The sequence below is a fragment of the Prionailurus bengalensis genome, chromosome E2 (assembly GCF_016509475.1).
Source record: "Prionailurus bengalensis isolate Pbe53 chromosome E2, Fcat_Pben_1.1_paternal_pri, whole genome shotgun sequence".
NCBI classification, from domain to species: Eukaryota; Metazoa; Chordata; class Mammalia; order Carnivora; family Felidae; genus Prionailurus; species Prionailurus bengalensis.
This window is the reverse complement of record NC_057352.1, coordinates 20451698-20475223: the sequence shown is the minus strand read 5'-3', so window position 1 is coordinate 20475223 and position 23526 is coordinate 20451698. Positions and strand designations below refer to the sequence as shown.

The window sequence follows — 23526 nt, the reverse complement described above, 5'->3', positions numbered from 1 at the left end:
AACCCAACTGACACATCGGTGACCATCACAACAGGGAGAACCCACCTGATGGTAGGAATGCTGTTGCCTCTTATTCCGAATTCCGGGACATCACATACGGAAAGTACTTTAATTTTTTTCAGTGATGTTAAAACATTTAAAAATTACTAAGTATAACATAGAAAAAGATCAACGGGAATAGCTTTTGCTTTCTTAGTCTTGCCTGGATATTGCCCTTAGACTTTTTAAGACCTCTACTTTCACGTGTTCATTGGCTAGGCCTCTGTTGCCACTGTGCTGATGAACAGGACATCGCCTTGCCCTCGAAGAGCTCACCGAGCACAGTAAGCCCGACACGGAGACGCACAGGTAGGCACAGCATGGCAGGTACCAGGACAGGGTGTATGTTTAGGGCCGTGTCAGAAACTGAGACAAGGGAGCAACTGAGGAATTCTGCCTCCAGGTAGAGGCGCTGACCAGCATCATTTGATCAGGGCCATTTGAGCAGGGCCCTAACGGATGAAGTAAGAGGCAGGAGGGGCATTCTGGGGAGAGGCAGCAGCATCTGTAGCAGGACGGAGTGAGGCAACGCTCAGTTGTCAGGGAATGGAAGGCCACGGAAAGGGCAGGCCAGACGGGAGCTAGTGGTACGGAGCCCCATCCTGAGCTTTCTGTGCTAAAGCTCTGGAACAGTCACGAGGGCAAAAAGGATGTGGCTCAACAGGTTTGGAATGGGAAAACTGTCCTAGAGAAATATAACATCGGAACATAAAATGGGAGAGAGAGTAGATGGATTTCAGGTTTAAAAACCTATTTCAATTTTATTTTAGTTTTTAAAGTTTGTTTGTTTATTTTGAGAGAGCGAGAGAGCGTGTGCACGCACGTGAAGAGGGGAGTGGCAGACACAGAGGGAGAGAACCCCAAGCAGTCTCTGTGCTCTCTGCACAGAACCCGACTCAGGGCTCGATCTCACGGAACCGTGAGATCATGACCCGAACCGAAATCAAGAGGCCGGCCTCAACCGATCGAGCCACCCAGGCGCCCCGTAAAAGCCTATTTAGAATTTTAAACGTAATCTTTAAAATTCAAGTTTAGAATAGATCACATTTTCACTGTGCCTTATTAATTTCTTAGAAACTCTCCCTGAAAATGTTTTAGTGAAAAAAAGGAAAAGGTATCTGACGGTTTAATAAAGTTTATTCCTATCATCTTTTCTTTTGAGCTAGCAGAATATACCAGAAACACACTTGCCATTCCTTGCTGGTAACAGGACTGCTTCTATTTAGCTCCTGATGCAATTCTTCGTTTTCTTTCACCACTTCCTGGACCCTCATCCTAAACATCCTCATTTCCTCCTGAAATACAAATGTATATACACTGTAACACACACACAGACACATGGCGCTATTTCTCAGCCTTAGTGCTGTCGCTGTGGCTCAAGTCAAAGGTCAGCGGCTTTCTAGCAAAGTCTCACAGCAACAGCTGCCTTAAGCTTCGTAGCAGCACCAGGTGCCTGCCCTCAGGGAGCTCCCCAGTCTGGTGGGAAGCAGGACACAACTGCAATGCTGAGTACAAGGGACAGAGAACATCAGGTTTTAAACACTCAGTTCCTGATTTGATAACATTTTCCTATGAGTGCCACAAGTTGAAAAGATAAAGGCAGGTCAAAAAAAAAGAAAAAAGAAAAAAGAAAAAAGAAAAAAGAAAAAAAGCAGAGACCTAAGAACACTGTAATTTTTCTTTTGTTTAAAGACTTTGGAGGATAAACCGGAAATTTTTAGATAAAAGTAAGAACTTTTCATCTGAATTAAAGGGTAGGGGTTGGAGTCTTTTTTAAATGTTTATTTATTTTTTTTAGAAAGAGAGAGAGCACACGTGCAAGTAGAGAAGGGGTAGAGGGAGAGGGAGACAGAGGATCCGAAGCAGGTTCTGAGCTGTCAGCACAGAGTCCGATGCGGGGCTCGAACCCACAAGCCGTGAGATCATGACCTGAGACGAAGTCGGATGCTCAACCGACTGAGCCACCCAGGTGCCCCTGGATTCTCCTAATTTTGGCCCTTTATGATCACAAGAAAGCCTCTCCTACAGGAAGCCATCAGTGAGGACAGCTCCAACCGTCATTAGCCCAACTAAGGACCGCCGTGGGGCCCGCTTTTGCCTCCTGTGTTCTTGGCACTCTTGCTGGGCCTCCTCCGTCGCTGCTTTTCTCAGCCAGCCCTCAGTCAGCTTCAGTGTCTTGTGGTGTCCTTCAGCACGAGACAACCTCAGATGCCAGTGTGTATTCTTCTCTCAGCTATTAGACATTTATGCTTATACCCACTTAACTTAACCATGCCATGTAGCTTCTTTTTTACCTTTCTGCCCAAACACACTCCCCGATGGCTGACAGCTCTTTTACAGAACAGGGCTCGGGCAAACCAAAGCCCCCAAGCCAGGTGCTTGCTTTGTAAATAAAGTTTTACTGGAACACAGCCACGCTCATTCATTTGCACTTCGTCTATAGCTGTTTTCAACCTTCCACAGCAGAGCTGAAGAGTTGCTGACAGAGGCCACGGGGCCTGCAAAGCCTAGAGTATTTACTAAATGTCTATGTACAAAGACTATTTCCATACCCCTGTTTTAGAAGGAGCACCAAATTAATTTTGCTAATTGTTTGGCTTGTTAATTAGTATAAGATTAATTCATCCCTGGGGCACTGAGTGGCTCAGTTGGTTAAGCTTCTCTTCATTTCGGCTCAGGTCAAGGTCTCAGGGTTTGTGAGACTGAGCCCCCACGCAGGGCTCTGCTCTGGGAGGGCAGAGCCTGCTGGGGATTCTCTTTCTCCCTCTTTCTCTGCCCACCCCGCTCGTGAGTGTGTGTGCATGCTCTCTCTCTCTCTCTCTCTCAAAAAAAAAAAAAAAAAAGATTAATTCATCCTCTTACAAAATTAAGTGTCCAACAGGAAGTCTAGAAGAAAAGGTTCAAAACCGTATTACGTGGACCATTGTACATGGGACAGAATAACAAGGAAGGCTGGGTGACTTAACAGACCCTCCCAGCCAGAGAGTCCAGAAAACCCAAACTTTTCTCTCTGGATCCTTCCAATTCCAGAGATGTCTTTGGTCACTTAAATGAACACACAGAGGATGGGACCTATACCTATAACAGCCACGTAGCCTTGGCCGCCTGTGTAATGAGAACGGGGTCTGCTGTCGGAGGCCCTTCCCACCACACAGAGTTGAACAAGGCAGAAATGAGCCAACGCCTGGCTTCCTCACCACCACCACCACCGCCACTGGATTTCTCTGGGGTCAGCTCTTCAGAGAGCTAAGAAGCATCTGAGTCGGCCTAAAATATCTCTGGCCGACTCTTGCCATGTCTGCCCAATGTCCCTCCGCAGTGGAGCGTGTAGCCGCAGAGCGCCAGGAAAGGAGCGGCCCCTGCTGCTGTCTTGTCTGCACACCCAGAGCCTGGCCCACCCGGGGCTGCCGGCCTGGGAATCCCGGCTTCCGATGGATGCTGGATGCGGCACCATCCCATCCCTCCACACCCCGCTCACCTATCCCCGCGCACCCCTCCGGCCCCACTGATCCCTCCCTCCCTCCTTCTTTCTCTTCCTTCCTCCCCTCCCCCCCACCTGCACCACTACACTCCTTCCTCCCTTTTCTTCCTCCTTCCAACCTCTGAGTACCCAGAAGATGTTGGGCGTACCTATCTTCAAAATGTTTCTTCGAAGTCTGAAGTGGTCTTATTTTTTATAAACCTTGTCCTGAGGCCAGCCTACCTGAAGGGTGGCATTGAGCTCATCCTTCTCTTTCATCCTGTCTTCATATGCCAGTAACAAGGGTGACAGGTACTTTGTATCCAACTGAACACAATGGAAAAAAGAAGGTTATCATAGGTCTTACATCTGAACACAACCAGCACGTTTTTAAAAAGGTAAGTGAATCTACTTAATTTGGAATGGTTTTTAACATCTATTCAATTAGAGCCCAGAAGGCGTGGGCCTGAAATGAAATAACTTTCACTTACCAACCAGGGTGGTGTTGGACCCTTTGATGGGAGGCCATCGATATTTAAAGTCTAAGAGCGAAGCACATGGTGAAGGCAAATTAAACTACACTTCCTCTGATATTTCAAGCCTTAGATATGCTTTTTTTTTTAATTAAGTTTTAAATTTCAATTCTAGTATAGATAACATACAGTTTCACAGGAGTTTCAGGTGTACAACATAGTGATTCAGCACTTCCACACCAACACCTGGTGCTCATCACAAGTGCCCTCCTTAGTCCCCATCACCTATCTCCCCCTGCCCCCCCCCCACCCCCTTCCCTCTGGTAACCATCAGTTTCTTCTCTGTAGTTAAGTATCTGTTTCTCGGTTTGCCTCTCTCTCTCTTTTTTTTCCTTTGCTCATTTGACTCTTAAATTCCACATGAGTGAGATCATATAGTATTTGTCTTTCTCTGACTGACTTATTTCGCTTAGCATTATACTCCTTAGCTCCATCCATGTTATTGCAAATAAGCCTTAGATATTCTTATTCTAGACTGGGCATCAGCATCTATGCATGCACATGCATACATATGTGCATGTATGTATATATGACCACTTTTTTTCTGAAATGTTCGAGAGACATTTGCAGATACAACGCCCCTTTTCCTCTAAATACTTCAGTGTATATTTCCTGCCAGCAAACATTCATTTACTCAACCGCAGTAACATCATAAAAGTCAGGAGATCAGCGGGGGGAGTGCCTGGGTGGCTCAGTCAATTAAGCATCCAACTCTTGATTTCGGCTCAGGTCATGGTCTCACAGTTCGTGAGTTCAAGCCCTGTCTTGGGCTCTAAGCTGACAGGGTGGAGCCTGCTTGGGATTCCCTCTCTCCCTCTCTCCCTCCCTCTCTCTCTCTCTCTCTCTCTCTCTCTCTCTCCCTTTCTCTCTGCCCCTCCCCCACTCACGTTCGAGTGCATGCGTGAGTTAACATTATGCTATGTGAAAGAAGTCAGTCAAGAAAGATCACATGTTGTATGATTTCGTTTATATGAAATGCTCACAACAGGCAAATCCATAACACTGAAAGTACATTAGTAGTTGCAGGGGCCAGTGCAGGTGGTGGGGGAAATGGGGAGTGACTGCTAACAGGTATGAAATTTCTTGTTGTGACGAACGTGCCCTAAAATTGACTGTAGTGATTGTTGCATGATCCTGCAAAGACACTACAATAATCACTGACTTGTACACTTCATTTTTAAAAAAGATTTCATTTTTAAGTAATCTCTATACCCCACATGGGGCTTGAACTTACAATCCTAAGATCAAGAGCTGCACGCTCAAGACTGAGCCAGCCAGGTACCCCTGAATTGTACACTTTATATGGGTGAACTGGTGAGTATGTGAATCTCAAAGCTGTTATTGCAAAATGTAAACTTAAGTCTTACTTTAAAAAGAAAACCAGGGCACCTGGGTTAAGTGCCCGACCTCAGCTCAGGTCATGATCTCACAGTTTGTGGGTTCAAGCCCTGCATCGGGCTCTGGGCTGTCAGTGCAGAGCCTGCTTGGGATTCTCCATCTCTTCTCTCCCTGCCCCTCCCCTGTGCTCTCTCTCTCAAAAATACATAAACATTAAAAAAAATTAACAAACAAAATCAGAAGCTTGTGGAGCTGCCCTGAATTCTCAGGAACCACATGAGAACAGGTGTCCTCTCTGGCTTCCTATCCTGATCCCAGCAGGGGACAGTCAGCTGCACATCCTGACATGTCAGAACCCCCAACCCGCCCCCACACACCCCTCACGTGCACTATTCTCTAAGGGCAAGGATCTGACCTTCTGGCTCCTTTTTGCTCCTCACGGCATCTAACACAGTGCTCTGCTCAGTGAGTTTATCGAATTCTGTAATCCCCCTTTTAAAGAAAAAACGAGTCTGCTTTCTTCTTTCTGTATGCCTCCATTATGAAAGCATTCCCATCACCAAGCTAATTACACACCCATCACCTCATGTATTTACCTTTTTTTAAAAAGGAAAACACTAGTTCTATTCTCTTAACAAATTTCAATTATACAACACAGCGTTATCAACTGTAATCATCATGTTATCCATTAATCCTTAGATCTTACTCGTCTTATAACTGAAAGATTATACCCCAGCCTCTCCCATTTCCTCTAGCCCCCAGCCCATGGCAACCACCACTCTACTGTTTCTGTAAGTTTGACCTGCTTTTTTTTTTTTTTTAAGATTCCACACAGAAGTCATACTATGCAGTATTTGTCTGTCTTAATTCACTTAGCAGAATGCTCTCCATGTTCATCTATGTTGTTGAAAAGAGCAGCACTACCTTCTCTTGTAACGCTGACTAATATTCCACCATGATATTGTATTGTATTTTGAGAGAGAGAGAGAGAGCGAGCGAGCATGAGTGAGGGAGGGGGCAGAGGGAGAGAGAGGGGGGGAGAGAGAATCCCAAGCAGGCCTCGTGCACAGGGTGGAGCTAGCACAGGGTTCTATCCCATGACCCAGGAATCATGACCTGAGCCCAAATCAAGAGTGAGATATACAGATCTCTCTCTTTCTCTCTCTCTCTCACATACACACACATTTTTGCATATACATTACATTTTCTTTATCCATTCATCCGTGGAGACATGTAGGCTGTGTCCATATCTTGGCTGTCGTGAACAATGCTTCAACGAACATCAAAGCACAGACATCTCTTCAAGACAGTGACCTTGTTGCCTTTGGACATATACCCGGAAGTGGAACTGCTGAATCATATAGGGACTCTATTTTTAGTTTCTTGAGGAACTTCCATACTGCCCTCCACAGTGGCTGCACAAATTAACTTGTGACAGTGCATGTGGGTTCCCTTTTCTCCACACCTCACACTTGCTGTCTCTTGTCTTTTTAATAATAGACATGCTAACAGGTGAGATGACAGCTCATTAGGACTTTACTTTGCATTTCACTGCTGGTGAGTGGTGCTGAGCACTGTGGGTCACTTGTAGCTCTTCTTTGGAAAAATGGCTATTTAGATCCTTTGCTCGTTTTTAAATTATTTTTGTGCAGTTGAGCTGTAGGAATTCCTTGTATTTGGGGGGCATTAATCCTTTGTTGGATATGTGGTTTGCAAATATTTTCTCATTCCATAGGCTGCCTTTTCATTTTGTTGATGGTTTCCTTTGCTGAGAAGTTTGATGTAGCCTCACTGGTTTATTTTTGTTTTGGGCGTCAAATCCAAAAAACCATCACCAAGACTGATGTCAAGGAGTTTTATGATTTCAGGTCTTATGTTCAAGTCCTTAATTTATTTTGAGTTGATTTTGGGGTGTGGTGTAAGCTAGGGGCCCAGTTTCATTCTTTTGGATGTGGACATCTGGTTTTTCCAATCATTTATCAAAGAGAATGTCCTTTCCTCAGAGCATATTCTTGGCTCCTTTGTCAAAAATAAACTGAGCATATATACATGGGCTTATTTCTAGGCCCTCAGTTCTGTTCCATTAGTCTGTGTGTTTGTTTTTATGCCAATACCATACTGTTTTGATTACTATGGCTTTGTAGTAGCTTAAAATCAGGAGGTGTGATGTCTCCAGATTTTGTTCTTCTTTCTCAAGACTGCTTTGGCTATTGAGGATCTTTTGTGATTCCACACAAATTTTATTTCTGTGAAAAATGCCATCAGAATTTTGAAAGGTACTGCATTGAATCTGTAGATCACTTTGGCTAGTATGGACATTTTAACTATTAATTCTTCCAATCTATAAGCACAGAAAATCTTTCCATTTATTTGTGACTTTAATTTCTTTCATCTGTATGTTTTATGGTTTTGGGTTTTATCTTTCACCTCCTTTGTAAATTTATTCCAAAGCATTTTATTATTTTTGATGCTATTATAAATGGGATTTTCCCCCTTAATTCCTCTTCCCAATACTTTGTTGTTAGTGTCTAGAAACACAACTGTTTTTTCTATATTTTTGTATTGATTTTGCAAATTTACTGAATTCAATTATTAGTTCTTTTATGTGTTTTCTTATTACTAAGTTGCCTCTTTATTTTAGCTTAGAAAAGTATGTTTAAGGCCAGTTTAGTGGTGATGAACTCCTTAAGCTTATACTTGTCTGGAAAACTCTTTGTCCAGCTTTGTCAGGTAGAGTATTCTTGGTTGGCAGTTTTGTTTTGTTTTGTTTTTGAATACACTGTGCTACACCCTCCTGGCCTGCAAAGTTTCTGCTGAAACATCTGCTGATATTCTTATGGGAGTTCCCTTGTGTGTCATAAGTTATTTTTCTCTCTGCTGTTTTTAAGATTCTTTCCTTGTCTTTAACTTTTGACAGATTAATTATAATGTGTTTTGAGTGGGTGTCTTTGGGTTCTTCTTATTTGGAACTCTCTGAACTTCCTAGATCTGGAGGTCTGTTTCTCTCCCCCGGTTAGGGAAGTTTTCAGCCATTATTTAAATAAGCTTTCTGTCCCTTTCTCTCTCCTCCTTCTGGGACCCTTGTAATCCACTTGATAGGGTCCCATCATTTTTTTTCATTTTCTTTTTACTTCTCTGATAGGATGAATTACGCTGCCATGTCTTCAGCTTCACTGATTCTTTCTTCCACTTGCTCTAGTTTGTTGTTGAACCCCTCTATTGAATTTTTTGGTTCAGTTATTGTAGTCTTCAGCTCTATGCTTTCTGTCTGGTACTTTTACATTTTTTTCTATTTCTTCGTTGAAATGCTCACTTTGTTCATGCTCTCTGGACCTCAGTGAGCATCTTTATCACTGTTATTTTGAACCATTGAGTAAATCACTTACCTGTACTTCATTAAAATCAGTATCTGATCTTTTTGTTTGGAACATACTCCCTTTTTCCTGCATCTTCCTGGACTCTCTGTGTTGGTTTCTGTACATTAGGAAAAAGAGCCTACCTCTCCCAGTTTTGACAGACCGGTCCGGTATAAGAGATGAGCCTCATCAATCAGCCTGGCCTGAGCTCCTGGCTGCCTCTCAAAACTCTGTGATTGTCCAAGCCACTGTCTTTGTTCTTAGTGGCTCCCAGTAGTTGAGGGCATACCAAGACTCATTAATTTCCCAAAAGGGAAGGCTGTATTTAGCACCCAGATGCAGGCTGATTGGAAGCCAGACCTCAGGCAGCAGCTGGGAAAGTATGAGGTCAAACCCCTTCCAGGGAAAAGTGGGAGGTGGGCGTTTTGCCTGCTCAGTGCTGAGCCCAGTGAGTAGCTGCACCTGTGTGCACCATCCCTATTTCAGAACTGCTGCTTTGCTTGCTAGTCCTGTGGGAATCATGAGCCCAAGTCCCATTGGCTATGACAGCCAGGTGATTTGGGGGACCTGTGAAAACTAGTCTGCTTTCTTTCCAAAGTTTGTACACCAAGAGACAACAGCTATACCCTCGAGGAACAGGACTGAGAATGGAGCCGAAGACAAGGACTTTCACTCCTTTATTTACTTTTGTATTGTCCCCAAATTTTCTTTACAAAGAACCTTTATGGCTTTTTGTTTTGAGAAAGGGGGAGGGGAAGGAAGGGCAGAAGGGAGGACATAGAAAGGTCCCCCGAAAGACTGTGCTTTGGATATGCCATTTTACACCAAATAATAATAAATATGAACCCTTCGGGGCACCTGGGTGGCTTAGTGGGTTAAGCGTCTGACTTCGGCTCAGGTCGTGATCTTACAGTTCATGGGTTCAAGCCCCGCATCAGGCTCTGTGCTGACAGCTCAGAGCCTGGAGCCTGTTTCAGATTCTGTGTGTGTGTGTGTCTCTCTGCCCCTCCCCTGTTCACGCTCTGTCTCTGTCTCAAGAATAAATAAACATTAAAAAAATAATAATAAAATAAATATGAACCCTTCAAGAATGGAAAGCAATTCAACAGCAAAGGCTGAAAAATAAAAAATCAGAAAACTGGTATTTTAAAATTGAAAACATTACCTCTTCCTTGGATAAATGCCTGAATTTTGTCTGATATCTACTCAGTTCTACATTCAAACGATGGACAGTCATTTTCAACCCATCATTTTCATCCACTAATTCTTGAGCCTGTTTCCTTAGACAAAGTAGTTCAGGTGCAGCGACTATGGGGGAAAAAAAAAGAATTTAATATTAGAAGAACTTACATCAAATTGATCAAGATTTTATATAAATTACAATCACCTGCTCTTTTTTCTCTTTAGGCTCACAAGAGGCAGTGGAGGACAGATATATAGGTATTAATGAATAAAAGTCACAAAGTTTTTTTAACACTGAAGAGTCAACGGTGTTTTGGAAGTTTATGCATGTACAATTAAAGTAAAATGAAAACTGTAGACAGCAAAAGTCATTGTTTGAAATGATATACATAAAATAAATGTAAAATTTATTAGAACTAATAACCTTCCCATAGAATAGCAATATCCTTTTAGAAAGCATAACAGAAAAGGGATTCCAGGGGTGCTTGGGTGGCTTAGCTGGTTGAGCATTCAACTTTTAATTTTCACTCGGGACATGATATGACAGTCATGAGATCAAGCCCTGAAGATTCTCTCCCTCTCTTTGCCCCTCTCTTCTGCTCATGCTCTCTTGCCCTCTCTCTCAAAAAACAAAACAAAAAGAAAAAAAGAAAAGAAAAGAAAAGAAAATAGATTCCACAAAGTAACAGCACAGATAATATAAAGCTGTAGAAATAAATATATGCCTCAGGGAATGCCTGGGTGGCTCAGTCCAAATCTGTTTTTTTTAACATTTATTTATTTTTGAGAGAAAGAGAGAGAGACAGAGCACAAGCAGGGGAGGGGCAAAGAGAGAGGGAGACACAGGATCTGTGACAGAATCTGAGCTGTCAGCACAGATGCGGGGCTCGAACTCTTGAACTGTGAGATCATGCCTTGAGCCAAAATTGGACGCTTAACCAACTGAGCCACCCAGGTGCCCCTGGCTCAGTCCAACTCTTGATCTTGGCTCAGATCATGATCTCACAGTTGTGAGTTCGACCCCTGCATTGGGCTCTGTGATGACAGCTGCAGAGCCTGCTTGGGATTCTCTCTCTGTCTGCCACTCCCCAGCTCACGTGCTGTTTCTCTCTTCTCTCTTTCAAAATAAATAAACTTAAAAAAACAGAACCTTAAATATTATAATACAATAAAAACATTAACATCAGCAAATATTACAACAGAAAATAGTAACTTTCAAATAAATGAGAAAATAAGTGAATTCTTGTTTGTTCCTTTAATAAAAGAGCAGTGTAGTTACCCCCACCTTCCTGAGAGGATGCTTTCTTAGCCTCTTTCAACTTTCGATTTTCTTTTTCTGTTCTTTTCAGTTTTAACTGTAGTTCTTTCAATGCTTGTTTTACTATGTTAAGTTCAAGAGTAAGGGTTTGATTTGCATTGCTTAGATGCAAGTTTTCTTCTTTTATTTCCTGGAACTTCTCTTTGGTTATTTCTAAACATCTCTGCCGTGCTCTACCGGTTATATCTGGAAAGGTACAGGGAAAAAGTTTTTTTAAATATTGGTTTTTACAATTTTACATCAAAATTATAAGAGACTTTATCTCCAAAACCATGTGAGTCACTTCTTCACGTCCAGCCTCACGCTGTGTTCTTCAGTCCCTGCAAAGAGAACGGCCTACACAAGAAAGAGTGGATGGTCTGTCGAGGCCACAGTAAGCCACAGGGAGAGAGGCAGGAGCCGAGGGGGGCCCTTGCATATCATAATGTGTAAAGTAGGGGTTCTGTCCTGCAGGCTGCCAGGAGCCAGAAAAGGTTTTTAGGCAGAGGTGTGAAAAGATAGAGGCTCTATTCTCACCTGAGACTCTGGGGCCAGCAGTGAAGAAAGTGAACAGGAATGAGGTCCAGTCCAGAGGCAGGGAGGCCAGAGGGCCCCAGAGTGAGGGCAGAGAGGAAGGGACATAGGAGAGAGGGACAGGCCCAGAGCTGATCAGGTGTGGGTAGTGAGGGCAAATCAAGGAGGGCTACCAAGACCTGCGGCTTGAAAGACACTCAGCCCGACAAGGGACACAGATGCATCGGGTAAGTCAAGCTCAGTTCAGGACACAGCCCCACTCTGAAGGCGGACTCAGCTGGAGAGACGGAGGAGCCACCAGCCTGTGGGCACCAGGGAGAGGAGAAGCCAGAGGTCACGAAGGATTTTAAGAAGGAGTAGCAAGAGAGATTGGGGGAGAACACAGAGCGACGTTCCGTGCAGAGAGATGCTCACGGAGGTCACAGGAGGTTAAGGACTGCAGTGTGCTCCCTGGCCCAGGGCATGCCTCTGAATGGAGAGAGGCTAGAGACAGAAGCGGAGTTGGAGGTGGGGCGACAAGAGTGGGAGGGCCGGTGGCTCCAGACTGTGGCTTGGCACACACCCCAGGGGGCAGGCAAGGGCTAGCGGAAGGACTGGTGGCTCCAGATAGCCTCCCTGACCCCTGATACATGCATATCCAGTCGCTAGAACCTGAAAGGGAAGTCTAAGAAATGAGTAACTCTGCAGGTGCACTGAAAACAAGAGGGCAACTCGGAGGCATCTCAGAAATAAAACATTGGAGACTGGATGGCAGATGGAGACTACAGCTGAAAACATGCCAGGAGAGGTCAGCTAGAAAAGGTGGCGGCTTCCCGGCCTGTGCCTTGCCCTGGGAGGCGGCGGGGACACAAAGTGGCCCTGATTTGCAAACACTGGCCTCCCAGTGCCTCAGCACATCCCCAGGCGACATCCACCCACCATTCAACGTCTGAACACTTGGACCCTCTCTTTTAGGGCACAGGTGGAAGATCAACAGGTGCCTCCTCCTCTTCCCAAACACAGTAATGGGACAGAAGCAACAGCTTGTATGGGGGAAAGAAGTGACTTTTATTTTAGACAAGATAATTCTGGGTAACCTCTACAATAATAAGGTGTTCACCATAATTACATTTAAAAGGCAAATACCTGGGGACGGTGGAGGCTTTTCACATAATGGTGGTTTTTCATCCTAGGGAAGGAAACACAGTACTGAATTAAGAGTACTTAGCATCTCCTAAAAACAGACTGGCATGAGCAGCTGGGTTTTTGTCTATCACATAATTAAATACGCTTCTTTCCCTGCACTTTGGCTCCTGGAGCAGGCACTTTGTAGCCTGCTGCAGCTTTTGAAACTCTAATATCCATTGTTCCTTTTAGCTGCATCTTAAACCTTACGGGTCTTCCCCTCCTGGTGCCTCCTAGGAGGCAGTGAAGGAGGTCCTGTTCGGGCTTTCTTCCCGACTCTCCCCCGTGAGTTCAGCCACCATGTTTTCACATGTAGGTCTCACGAGAGACAGGCCGTCAGTTCAAGTTTGGAAACACAAGATGGGGCCGCGGGTGCCGACCGGTTAGAGGGCACTCTAACTGGGTTCTTCTTCCTTGGGAAAAGCAAAAAGACCCCACTGGCTGCAGAGAAGCGCATTTCCAAAGTGCTGAGAAAAGAGTAGGATCTTCCTTTTTGGCCCAAAATTTAGAGGAAAGGGAAGGCTTTGACCTTTTGCTCATTTTTCCAATACACATCGATCTGATATTAAGTTTCTAATTTCTGCCGAAAAGGTAGATAAGGTTATAAAATGAACTCCACTGAGAAATCTTTAGTTTTTACATTCCTATGGCATCGGAGGATTTAAACCTAAGTTAAAACTATTTCCATGTTTGTAAAAAAGAAAAAACAAAACCCTATTTCCATGCTTGCAAATTTGTTATCATCTATTCATTCCTAACCTCTCAAAATGTTACATTCATTTTTAAACCATGGAAAATAGGAGTTTCTTCAGGTTTCAAAAGTATTTTAAAAAAACATTTCATGGGAAAGGACTCGTCAGGGAAGCTATCCCCCCTACAAATCACAAAAGGTGTTTAAAATTATGGTGGAGGGGCGCCTGGGTGGCGCAGTCGGTTAAGCGTCCGACTTCAGCCAGGTCACGATCTCGCGGTCCGTGAGTTCGAGCCCCGCGTCGGGCTCTGGGCTGATGGCTCGGAGCCTGGAGCCCGTTTCCGATTCTGTGTCTCCCTCTCTCTCTGCCCCTCCCCCGTTCATGCTCTGTCTCTCTCTGTCCCAAAAATAAATAAACGTTGGAAAATTCTGGTGGAAATTCTATTTATTGAGAAAACTGGTTTTTAAAAAATGAATCCTTCTGTGTCTTCTCCTGTCTCTCTGCCCCTCCCATGCTCATGCTCTGTCTCTCTCTCTCTCAATAACAAATAAACATTAAGAATTAAAAAAAAAAGAAATGAATCTTACCGTTAAATTCAGAACCGAAGGTTTGCCATCTGATTAAAAGAAGAGAGAGGGAGAGGAAAACGTTTTAAAAGCAGGTAAAGACATCTGACAACTCACCAGAGCATGATCACAGGAGCCTGGCTTCTACCGATGAGATGAACAAGCGCCCCCCCCCCCCCCCCCCCCCGCAAGGCAGGGGGCCTGACCCACTTGCTTCTCTCCTTATCCTGTTAATTCCGGAGCACCCCCTTGGCTCACATGGTTGCAGAACCGAGGCCAACCTCCCCGGAGTGACTCTGAGCCGCCCCTACCTTTCCAACACCGCCCCATCCCCTCTTCTCTCTACATGTGCCACCCAAAGGTGCTGAGGCTTGACTCCCCTCTGCCTGCAAGTAGCATCTGACCGGTCAAATAGTTGTTCTTTGAAGCAAACTGCCTCGGTGATACAGAGGAAAGCAAATCTTGCCCAGTAATCACTTTTAATTTACAAATACACATTTGTGGTTAAGGTACTTCCTGAGGAAGGTAATCTTATGCCCTAGGGTGCCCGCACCCTTTGTTGTAGTGAAAAGTCGGTTGTTCCTAGCTTTCTACAGTCAATTTACAGAGCAGAAATAACTGGATGAAAATAAATTAGAACTAATAGAATTCAGAAAGACAGACAAAAGTGCTTAAAGATACACAAAGGACTGTAAATCTATTTCCTGGTTCATTACAATTACCAGCACTTGGACAATATTGACCCACTATTTGTAACTAAACTTTCCATCGGATGTCCTGGGGCAGCCTAGACTGGGGCATGGGACAAAATCCCACCTTGTCCTTTGGAGTCCGGCCTAACAAAGCCTATTGTGCCTGCCACCTCCTCGAGCCGCAGCGGTAACTGCTCTCCAGCACTGTGCTGCCCCGCGTCTGTCCGCTCACGGCGAACAGAACTGACAAGACAGAACGGACTCCAAAGTGAGCACCTTGTACGTTCAAGACAACCTAACACCCAGGCCACCGGCCAAGGAATAACGCATCTCCAGTGAAAACAAAACTCTGAACATTCCTACTTAGAATCACAGAAGCATGGTATAGGGGTGCAATGGCTCTAGGTTCGAAACATTAACCAATATTTATTGCCACAAAATTTTTTTTTGTTTTTTTGTTTTTTTTTTACCTATTTCTTGTGTACGCCGTGGTGTATGAGGTGAGCCTGGAAACTCATCTTGCTCAGAAATATTTTCCTCATCTTCACTGTCCACCGTATGTGACAACGGAACCTTTTTGTTACAAAAGACAAAAAGAACGTGTGGTGAGTGCCATCTGTACCAAACTTCCTCCGGACAAACGCAAGCGTCTTATTCCACACCTCTTCCGCTGCCACTTCCCACTCTGAGACAAAAGGACGACACCGGGCAGGACTGGATGGAACGTCAGGTCCCCCAGGAAAAGCCTGGTAGCGAAGGCAATGCCACCCAAATGATGCTCCGGCCACGGAGAGCTTCTCATCCCACTCACGCTGCCCGGGTGCCCATCTTCCTCACTCCTGCCAGGGGCCAACCCAGGAAGGGGGGTTGCACCCGGCTTGCCCGGCACAGCACCCAGTACCACCCTACCCGGGTGTTGATGGTGTGTTATTCATCTGTACGTGGGCCGAGTGCTGCCAACCCTGATGAGGAGAATCCTCATCCAGGCCACCGTTTGGGATAGAGGTCCACTACACCTGCTGGCTCTGAGTCCACTCAGAATGCTGCTTCCTGAGAGAATGGAAGCCTTCCCCCCACTGTCCATGAGGGCGTCCTATGTAGGTATCATAAGTGGTGGCAGGGCTGCGGAGCTGACCTTCACAGACGCGTGGGACAGGAGGGGGACCACCTCGTGATGAGCGTGAGACAGTCCCACCGGGATCACCTTGTGATGAGCATGAGACAGTCCACTGGCAGCAGAGGCTGCTCAGGGGGAAGGGCGGTGACCAGGTCTTCTACAGCAAACTACGATGGGCGCCCTCTGGGCTGGGGTCCCTTCTGCTATCCTGATTCTTCGGTGGAATCGTGCTCATGTGGTCAGCTGGGCTTTGCTGTGCTGCAGACCACAGGAGGGCCGTCCCCAAGGCTGACAGAGAAGTGGCAGCATTGACGGGCGAGACGTCCACGAGAAGGGGCATTTCAGAGCCAGGAGCTAAGGCCGTTCGGCCCACCAGGCTCTGGGAGCAGGGCTCTAAGGTGACCCAGCTCAGGATGCAGACAGGTATCCCACTCTACTTAGCTTTCAAAGAAAGAAAAAGAAATGACTTCTTGGGTTTTATCTCTTGGGAACCGACGGCGTTGTTTACCCTGTCAAAGATTTGTTAGGTGGGGCGCCTGGGTGGCTCAGTCGGTTGACCGTCCGGCTTCGGCTCAGGTCATGATCTCACGGTCCGTGAGTTCGGGCCCCACGTCGGGCTCTGTGCTGACAGCTCAGAGCCTGGAGCCTACTTTGGATTCTGTGTCTCCCTCTCTCTCTGTCCCTCGCCCATTCATGTTCTGTCTCTCTCTTTCAAAAATAAATAAAACATTTTTAAAAAATTAAAAAAAAAGATTTATTAGCTATTATCAGGGAGATGGGAAAGTGCTAAGGGGTTTCATATGTCGGCCTCTCTACTAGTCTCCGAGTGCTAAGGCTACCCCACGTGTGCCCTAGATTATACCCATGCTGAACATGAGCATCTGTGAGCAGCACAGGCCCACTGGAAATACGCACGTATACATATGACTGTTTACCGCAGCGCTGCTCCTAAGAGCCACAGCAAAACAAGCGAGTCACTGAATGTTAGCGGTGCACGACGGGGCGTCACAAAGCGATGAGAGTGAGCCAGCTACCGCCACGCACAGCAACAGAAGACTCTCAAATGTTCTAAACAATACATAGGGCAATGACGAAATCCATCATTTTCAGAGTAGGCAAAAATAATCGAAGGTGATTTTCTAGGAGCTAATCAGCTCTTGGAGTCAAGGCAGTGGTGAAGCAGTGGCCTCTTCTCGGTCACGAAGGGCAACTCCTGGGGTCCTAGGAATGTCGTTCTTTTCTTTTTAATCTGGGTAGTAGCTGCTGTGTAAAGATTCACCGGGCTGCACATTTATGGCCTATGTACCTCTGTGACTATTTCATACATTGATATATAGGCCTAAAGAATTTGTGACAATATCCTAAAAGCCACTCTAATTTAAAAGTATGAATTTAAATAATTTCTTTTTAATTTTTTTAATGTTTATTTATTTTTGAGACAGAGGGAGACAGAGTGCGAGTGGGGTAGGGGCAGAGAGAGAGGGAGACACAGAATCTGACACAGGCTCCAGGCTCTGAGCTGTCAGCACAGAGCCTGATGCGGGGCTTGAACCTACGAACCGTGAGATCGTGACCTGAGCCGAAGTCGGATGCTTAACCGACTGAGCCACTCAGGTGCCCCTGAGTAATTTCTTATATTCCTTGGTAATTAAAACAAAACTTGTTTGGGTATTGAAGAAAGGGAAGGAAGAGGCAGGCCAGCCCAGTGGGAGCACAGACCTCAGTGATGCCGGGAACAGCCTTTCCTCATTTGCCTGCAGCACATATACTAGCCTCCTTCGTTCTCTTCCTGGGCGGCCCGGCACCCCAGATTTTAGATAGGAAAGTGTACAAGCTATAATTACTGGGGTAATCATTAGGGGGGAAAAGTATAATTTGCAAGCTAGTAGAGGGAAGGAAACTGAACTGAAAAAAGTCATCAATTCAAAGAAGAGAAGACAAAAAAAAAAAAAGAAGAAAGGGACAAATGGAAAAAATAAAGATCGCAAAGTTAAATTCAAATATATCCATATATACCTTAAATATAAAAGGACTAAATGCTTCGGTAAAAAGGCAAAGAAAAAATCGGGCAAACCTGCTTAACAAAAACTGTATATGCTGCAGTGTATAAATGGAGGAATAGGGTGGTATGTGAATTATATCTCAGTAAACTTGTTTTAAAAAACTATATGCTGTTTAAGGGGCGCCTGGGTGGTTTGGTTGGTTAAGTGTCTGACTTTGGCTCAGGTCATAATCTCATGGTTCATGAGTTTGAACCCCATATCGGGCTCTGTGCTGACAGCTCAGAGCCTGGAGCCTGCTTCAGATTCTGTGTCTCCCTCTCTCTCTTGCCCCTCCCCCACTTACTCTCTGTCTCTCTCCCTCTCTCTCTCAAAAATAAATAAACATTAAAAAAACAAAACTATATGCTGTTTACAAGACACAGATAAATCTCAGGATAGGGAAAGGTTGAAATGAAAGGATGGAAAAAATGGACCGTGCAAACATCAAAAAAACTGTGGAGAATGTCAGAATAGATGTTAAAGCAAAACACATTTTTAGAGATAAAAACGTTCACTTTATAGTGACCAAATTTTCAATTTATCAGGACGATACAGCTTTAAGCTTATACATAAGTAACAACGTGGTTGGATGCAAAAGAATACATGTTCTGGAATTTCATGCAGATAAGGTTCAAAAACATGCACCACCGATTGTGATGTCAGAAGCCTTCTGTTACTCAGAGGAGGAAACCTGCCAACACAGCAAGGAAACTGCAGTGTGGATTCCCGTGGCTTTGAGAGTGAGATGGCTGTGACACCTTACTAGTGGGTTGGGGTCCCCACTATTCCTTGGCCTCCAGCAGAGATAACCTGGATGACACAGGGCCCAGCCCATGGGGCATGGCCACCTTCCCAGATGCCTCTCTTCACATCAGTGATGCTAAGGGAAGAAGCCCACCCGAGATGCATTATATGCTCATCAGAAGTAGAGCAACATGAGGGTCCAGCAAGCCCCGCCTCGGAGGAAAGTCAAGGCAAGGGTGTGCTAAGAACATGCGGGGAACCAAGAACTAACTCTGGAAGGGGCAATTCTGCTTTGCAAGGTGGAAGGACCTCTGGAGATCCAACAACATGCTGGACGAAGGGCTTGGGAATCCATGCCTCCTCACCTGCTGCATGGAGGAGACCCTACAATGGAAGACAGCAGGGCTCACTCTCTTGGTGGCTTCTGCACGTTGGCTGGAGTGAAGACTTGTGCCTTACTTGCTATCCCGGCCTTCTCCTGCTACCGATGGGGATGAGGCTCATGCAGAGGAGCTTGTACTGGTAGAGCAGAGTCATTAATCCACATGCACATAAACTAATGGGGGTATCTCCGTCTGCACGTGGGCATGTGTGGGTAAATGCAGAGGCCGCAGGAGTCTCGCCACAGCAGGCAGGCACTGCTGCACTGGCCTCTCAGTAATCAGCGCCCTCCTTTCTCCCTTGCTAAGATATTCCTGATTTGGTTTGGCAAAAATGGACTCAGCTGTAGGGTACGATGCATGGGTTCCTCTTCCCCTGAGCCAGTAACTGGTCAAGGGATGGGCATGTGACCAATGAGACTCCTGCTGGGAAATTTCTGGAAAAAAAATGTCTTCCCTGATAAATACAGAGCAACATAATGAGAAGGCCCTTACCCCACTTCTTCCTTTCTGGTTTGGGACCAGGACCCACTACACTCACTGGTGACCACAAAAAGGAGGCCAAGGGTATCTCAGGCACCAGCTTTCTATAGGTGTGTAAAGCAATATTAGAATCTCCTGCCCTTTGCCTTTGTTAGGTCAGAGAGTTAAATGTCTATTATTTAAACCTTATGTTTGTCTATTCCATTTTTGCAGCTGTAAGAATGACACAGATTTCAAAGTGGCCACAGGGGCTACTGCTGGAGAGGAGGGGAGGGTTGGAATAAGAGCAGGGTCTCAGGGAAGGCTGCCACTTTAGTGCACTATTCACAGCTTTTGTAAGAAACATGTATTCATGCATTACCTATGTAACAAAAAGAAAAATGTAAAGAAATTGAAAACTATGGAGAGAGAAGGGGGACAATCCTCATCATTGACAGCAGCAGCAGCAGTAGAATGTTCACTAGTCCCTGGCCTCCACAAGTTTCTAGAGAGAACTGGTTCTAGAGAGAACCCCTGCATGAATGGTTCCTCTCTGGGCTTCCATCCAAGCACATGGCAGACACTCAAATATCAGTTTGTTGGTGGGTGGTTGGATGAATAAATGAACAAGTGAGTGAATATATGGCACTTTATGACAAGATGCTCTGCAAATCCACAAACACAACTATAGCAAGAATGATGACAGGAGAGCTTCAATAACATCCTATCCATGATTTCTACTCAGGAATGGTAACAAGGCATTTAGACTACACTCTCCTCCCTTAAAACCTACTGAAAGCAATCAGAAGAATGGGGGGGGGGGGGGACAAAAAAGAAAAGAAAAAAAAAAGCTTAGTCAATGGCAAAAAACAGCTACCAAATCTAGGAAATCTGGAACAGAAGGAAAATGCCAAAAGCTGCTGAACCTCCTCAGGCTTCAGGCATGAAGACACTTGTAAAACCACAAAGCATCACAGTCACAAAGGTCCACAGTGATGCTCTGATGGCTGCAATGAGAGCAAGGGTGCAGATGGGCCCATGAGAAGTAGTCATTCCCATAGGGCAGAGGTGAGGGGAGAAGAATCTAAAGGGACACACCAGTGGAGAGCCTGCCTTCACTGTCCAGAATCCAGCCTCTATTCTCTCCAAGAGATGAAGGACAGCACACACTGGTATCAAGAACCCAAAGAAGAGATACATGAGATCAAGAGAAGTGATAAGGTAACAAAAGATGTGAAAAGTAAATTTGGAGAACTAAAAACCAAAAGGAAAAATAAATTCAAAACAGAGGAGGTAAAAGCTGTACTTCTAGAAGCAATAACACACAACAACAAAGAGCTGACAGAGATGAGGAGAGTATGCAGAGGAAATCACAGAAAGTGACAAGTGACTACAGAAAACATAACAGATGTGGAAGACAAACAAAAGATGGCCGACAAATGTAAAACTGGTGTTCCCAAAGGAGAATGAAACAAATAGATGATAACATTAACATAGGGAAGGAAATGTTCCCTGAAAACAAAAAAGGGGGAGGAAAATCTCTGTCTGAAGAAATAACAAACTAAAGTTTAGGAGAGAAGGACAGAAAATAATACACACCACAATTAATTCTGGTGAAGTTACTGAACTGCGGAGACAAAGAACGACCCTACCAAGGTGTCAGGCAGAAGAATCAAGTGACCTCAAAGGGAGAAGCAAGCAGGGGGGAGCTCCTTCCCGTCCCTTGGCTGTTTCCCTTGGCGGTCCCCCAACATGGTCTTATACCCCTGTACCCTTCCTTTGTAACACTTATCGTAACTGTGACTGATTAACTAGTGATGGTGTGACCGTGGACTCTGCCTTACACTGCTTCTCCAGCACCTAGCACAATGCCTGGTACTCACTGCACACCTGGTAACTGTATGTTAAATTACTGGCCTGCCCAAGGACAGCGTCCTCCCTAACACAGTCCTTTATAGGATGAAGAAACGGAGGTACAGAGAGGTTATCTGACTTACCCAAGCCATAAAACTGGGAAGTAGAGAAGCGGGGACTTGAACTCAGGTCTCTGAATGCCCATGGCACTGTTCTGTCCACTGGATGCTAGCATCGCATGAACTGACCACAAATTCACGCACCCCACTTCCCCTGCAGCCTTACTTTTGGGTGGCACCAGTAAGAAAACTGCTGAAAACAAGACTTGCTTTCCATGTTAGGCCATTTCTGGGCGGGTGCACACTTCCCATGAAGATGTTTGCCCAAACTACCCTGGAACACAGAGAGAGGCGTGAGGTACAGATTTAAATCCAAACTGCCTGATTTGGGTTGCTGTTTCCTTATCTTTCTAGTTTTGAAAACTGTTTACTTTAAAGGAAGTAAGAATGATTCATAAAAAAGGATAAAATCCTAAATTTTTACATCAGATTACAGAATGTAAATACAGAGAAGGCAATTTTACTTTTTTTTTAAATATTAAATGTACCCCACAGGCAGTACCTCCTTCATAGCTGGTGCCATCTAGTGGTTACATAGCAGTCTTACATGCTCCACACACCCATTTTTTTCCCCAATCCTAACTTCAATCATATAAAATTAAGAATAGTTGGCCAGTTTCAAAGAAAGCTTTATGTCTAAGAAATATTCTCAACAGGCACAGGACAATAAACACAAAGTTTAATTCTAAAAGAGAAAATTGGCCGCCCTGGTCTGAATCCTGCCTCTGTTACTGGATGGTTGGTTGGGTAACTCTGGGCAAGTCACTTACCCTGTTTCTTCACATACTTAATTAACACCAAGGGTGTGAAGCAAATGAGATGGTACATATAAGCTGCCTAGCATACATTAAGTGCTCAGAAAATGTCAACGTGTCTTTCTCCACCTATTGTCTAGCCCCTGCAACCCTCCCCCACCTACCTAATTGTAAGTCTGTGGGAAATTGAGATCCCTTTCCAGCTTAAAGGGCCCTTTCATTGCTGCCATCTGCAACCAGCCAGGACAATGTACAGACTATGATGACCCTTTCCAATTGCGATCAGTTCCTAACACTCTATCTCTGGTTCCTGGGCTGTATAGGGAAGGCTTTCCTGTTGGCTGGGACGTACAGAAACATGGTGACTGGCATGCATATGCTGCTGGTGGGAAGGCAAAAGCAAAAAAAAAACAAACAACTGCTTTGGAGAACAATCTGACAATATCTAGTGTGACCCAGCACACATAGGTGCATGTAACAAATGTGCGAGGAAATAACCCAAGTGTCCATCAGTAGGTATGTAGATAATAAAATTAAGGTGGATTTATCTCAAAATTGTAACGCTGAGTGAAAAAAGCTTGGGAGACGGAATGACTGGTTTAGTATGGTGACCTATTTGCTATAAGAAAAGAATTGTACTGTATTCGTGTGCTGATGCTTATTTGGAGAATAAAATAAAGAATAAAAGCACAGACTTTGAGAATGTATTCCAAATCCAAGAGCAGATGGCCTTCCAGGGAGGGAGACAAAGAAGATTTCAACCCAAACTGTAATTTCATTTCTTTTTAAAAAATTTGAAACAAGAAAAGATAAGATGGCATTACTTGATCGTTCTGGAGAATGAGAACACTAATGTGTTATATTACTTTCTACTTTTCAATTTTTTTCCTTGCTGGTAGCTATAGAAAATGCACATTGTTCAGCTTTAATATAAACTGAAATGTCAAACAGCTTTCTGAAGTCATGGTACCAATTCACACACCTGCCAGAACTAGGTGGTTCCTCTATATCCTCACCAACTCTTGATTATTGCTAGCTGACTTGCTCTAGTCTTCAAATTTTAAATTAAAACAATTATTTCCCTATTGCCCATGGGTCCTGAAGCAGCCATGACAGATGGGCCTACAAAATAAAACATCTGTCTTGCTAAGGACACAGAAGGTTGCCTGGGTCGCTATAATCTCTTTTCTATGGGAAACG

The 23526-nt window shown here is 44.8% G+C and overlaps 1 protein-coding gene across 3 annotated transcripts in view; it reads right to left on the bottom strand.

Moving 5' to 3' along the window:
• The window catches only part of CEP89 (centrosomal protein 89), a 73256-nt gene that overhangs the window by 35685 nt on the left and 14045 nt on the right, over positions 1–23526 (bottom strand). For 2 of the 3 annotated variants that reach the window (XM_043599086.1, XM_043599088.1), the window contains exons 5-12: positions 15324–15426; positions 14183–14211; positions 12865–12907; positions 11188–11412; positions 9892–10034; positions 3991–4041; positions 3743–3826; positions 1231–1334 (exon numbers count right to left, since the gene is read on the bottom strand). In XM_043599086.1, the coding sequence (XP_043455021.1) occupies positions 1231–1334; positions 3743–3826; positions 3991–4041; positions 9892–10034; positions 11188–11412; positions 12865–12907; positions 14183–14211; positions 15324–15426 (782 nt within the window). The remainder of the gene's footprint in view (positions 1–1230; positions 1335–3742; positions 3827–3990; positions 4042–9891; positions 10035–11187; positions 11413–12864; positions 12908–14182; positions 14212–15323; positions 15427–23526) is intronic. The other variant, XM_043599087.1, reaches the window with a different exon arrangement.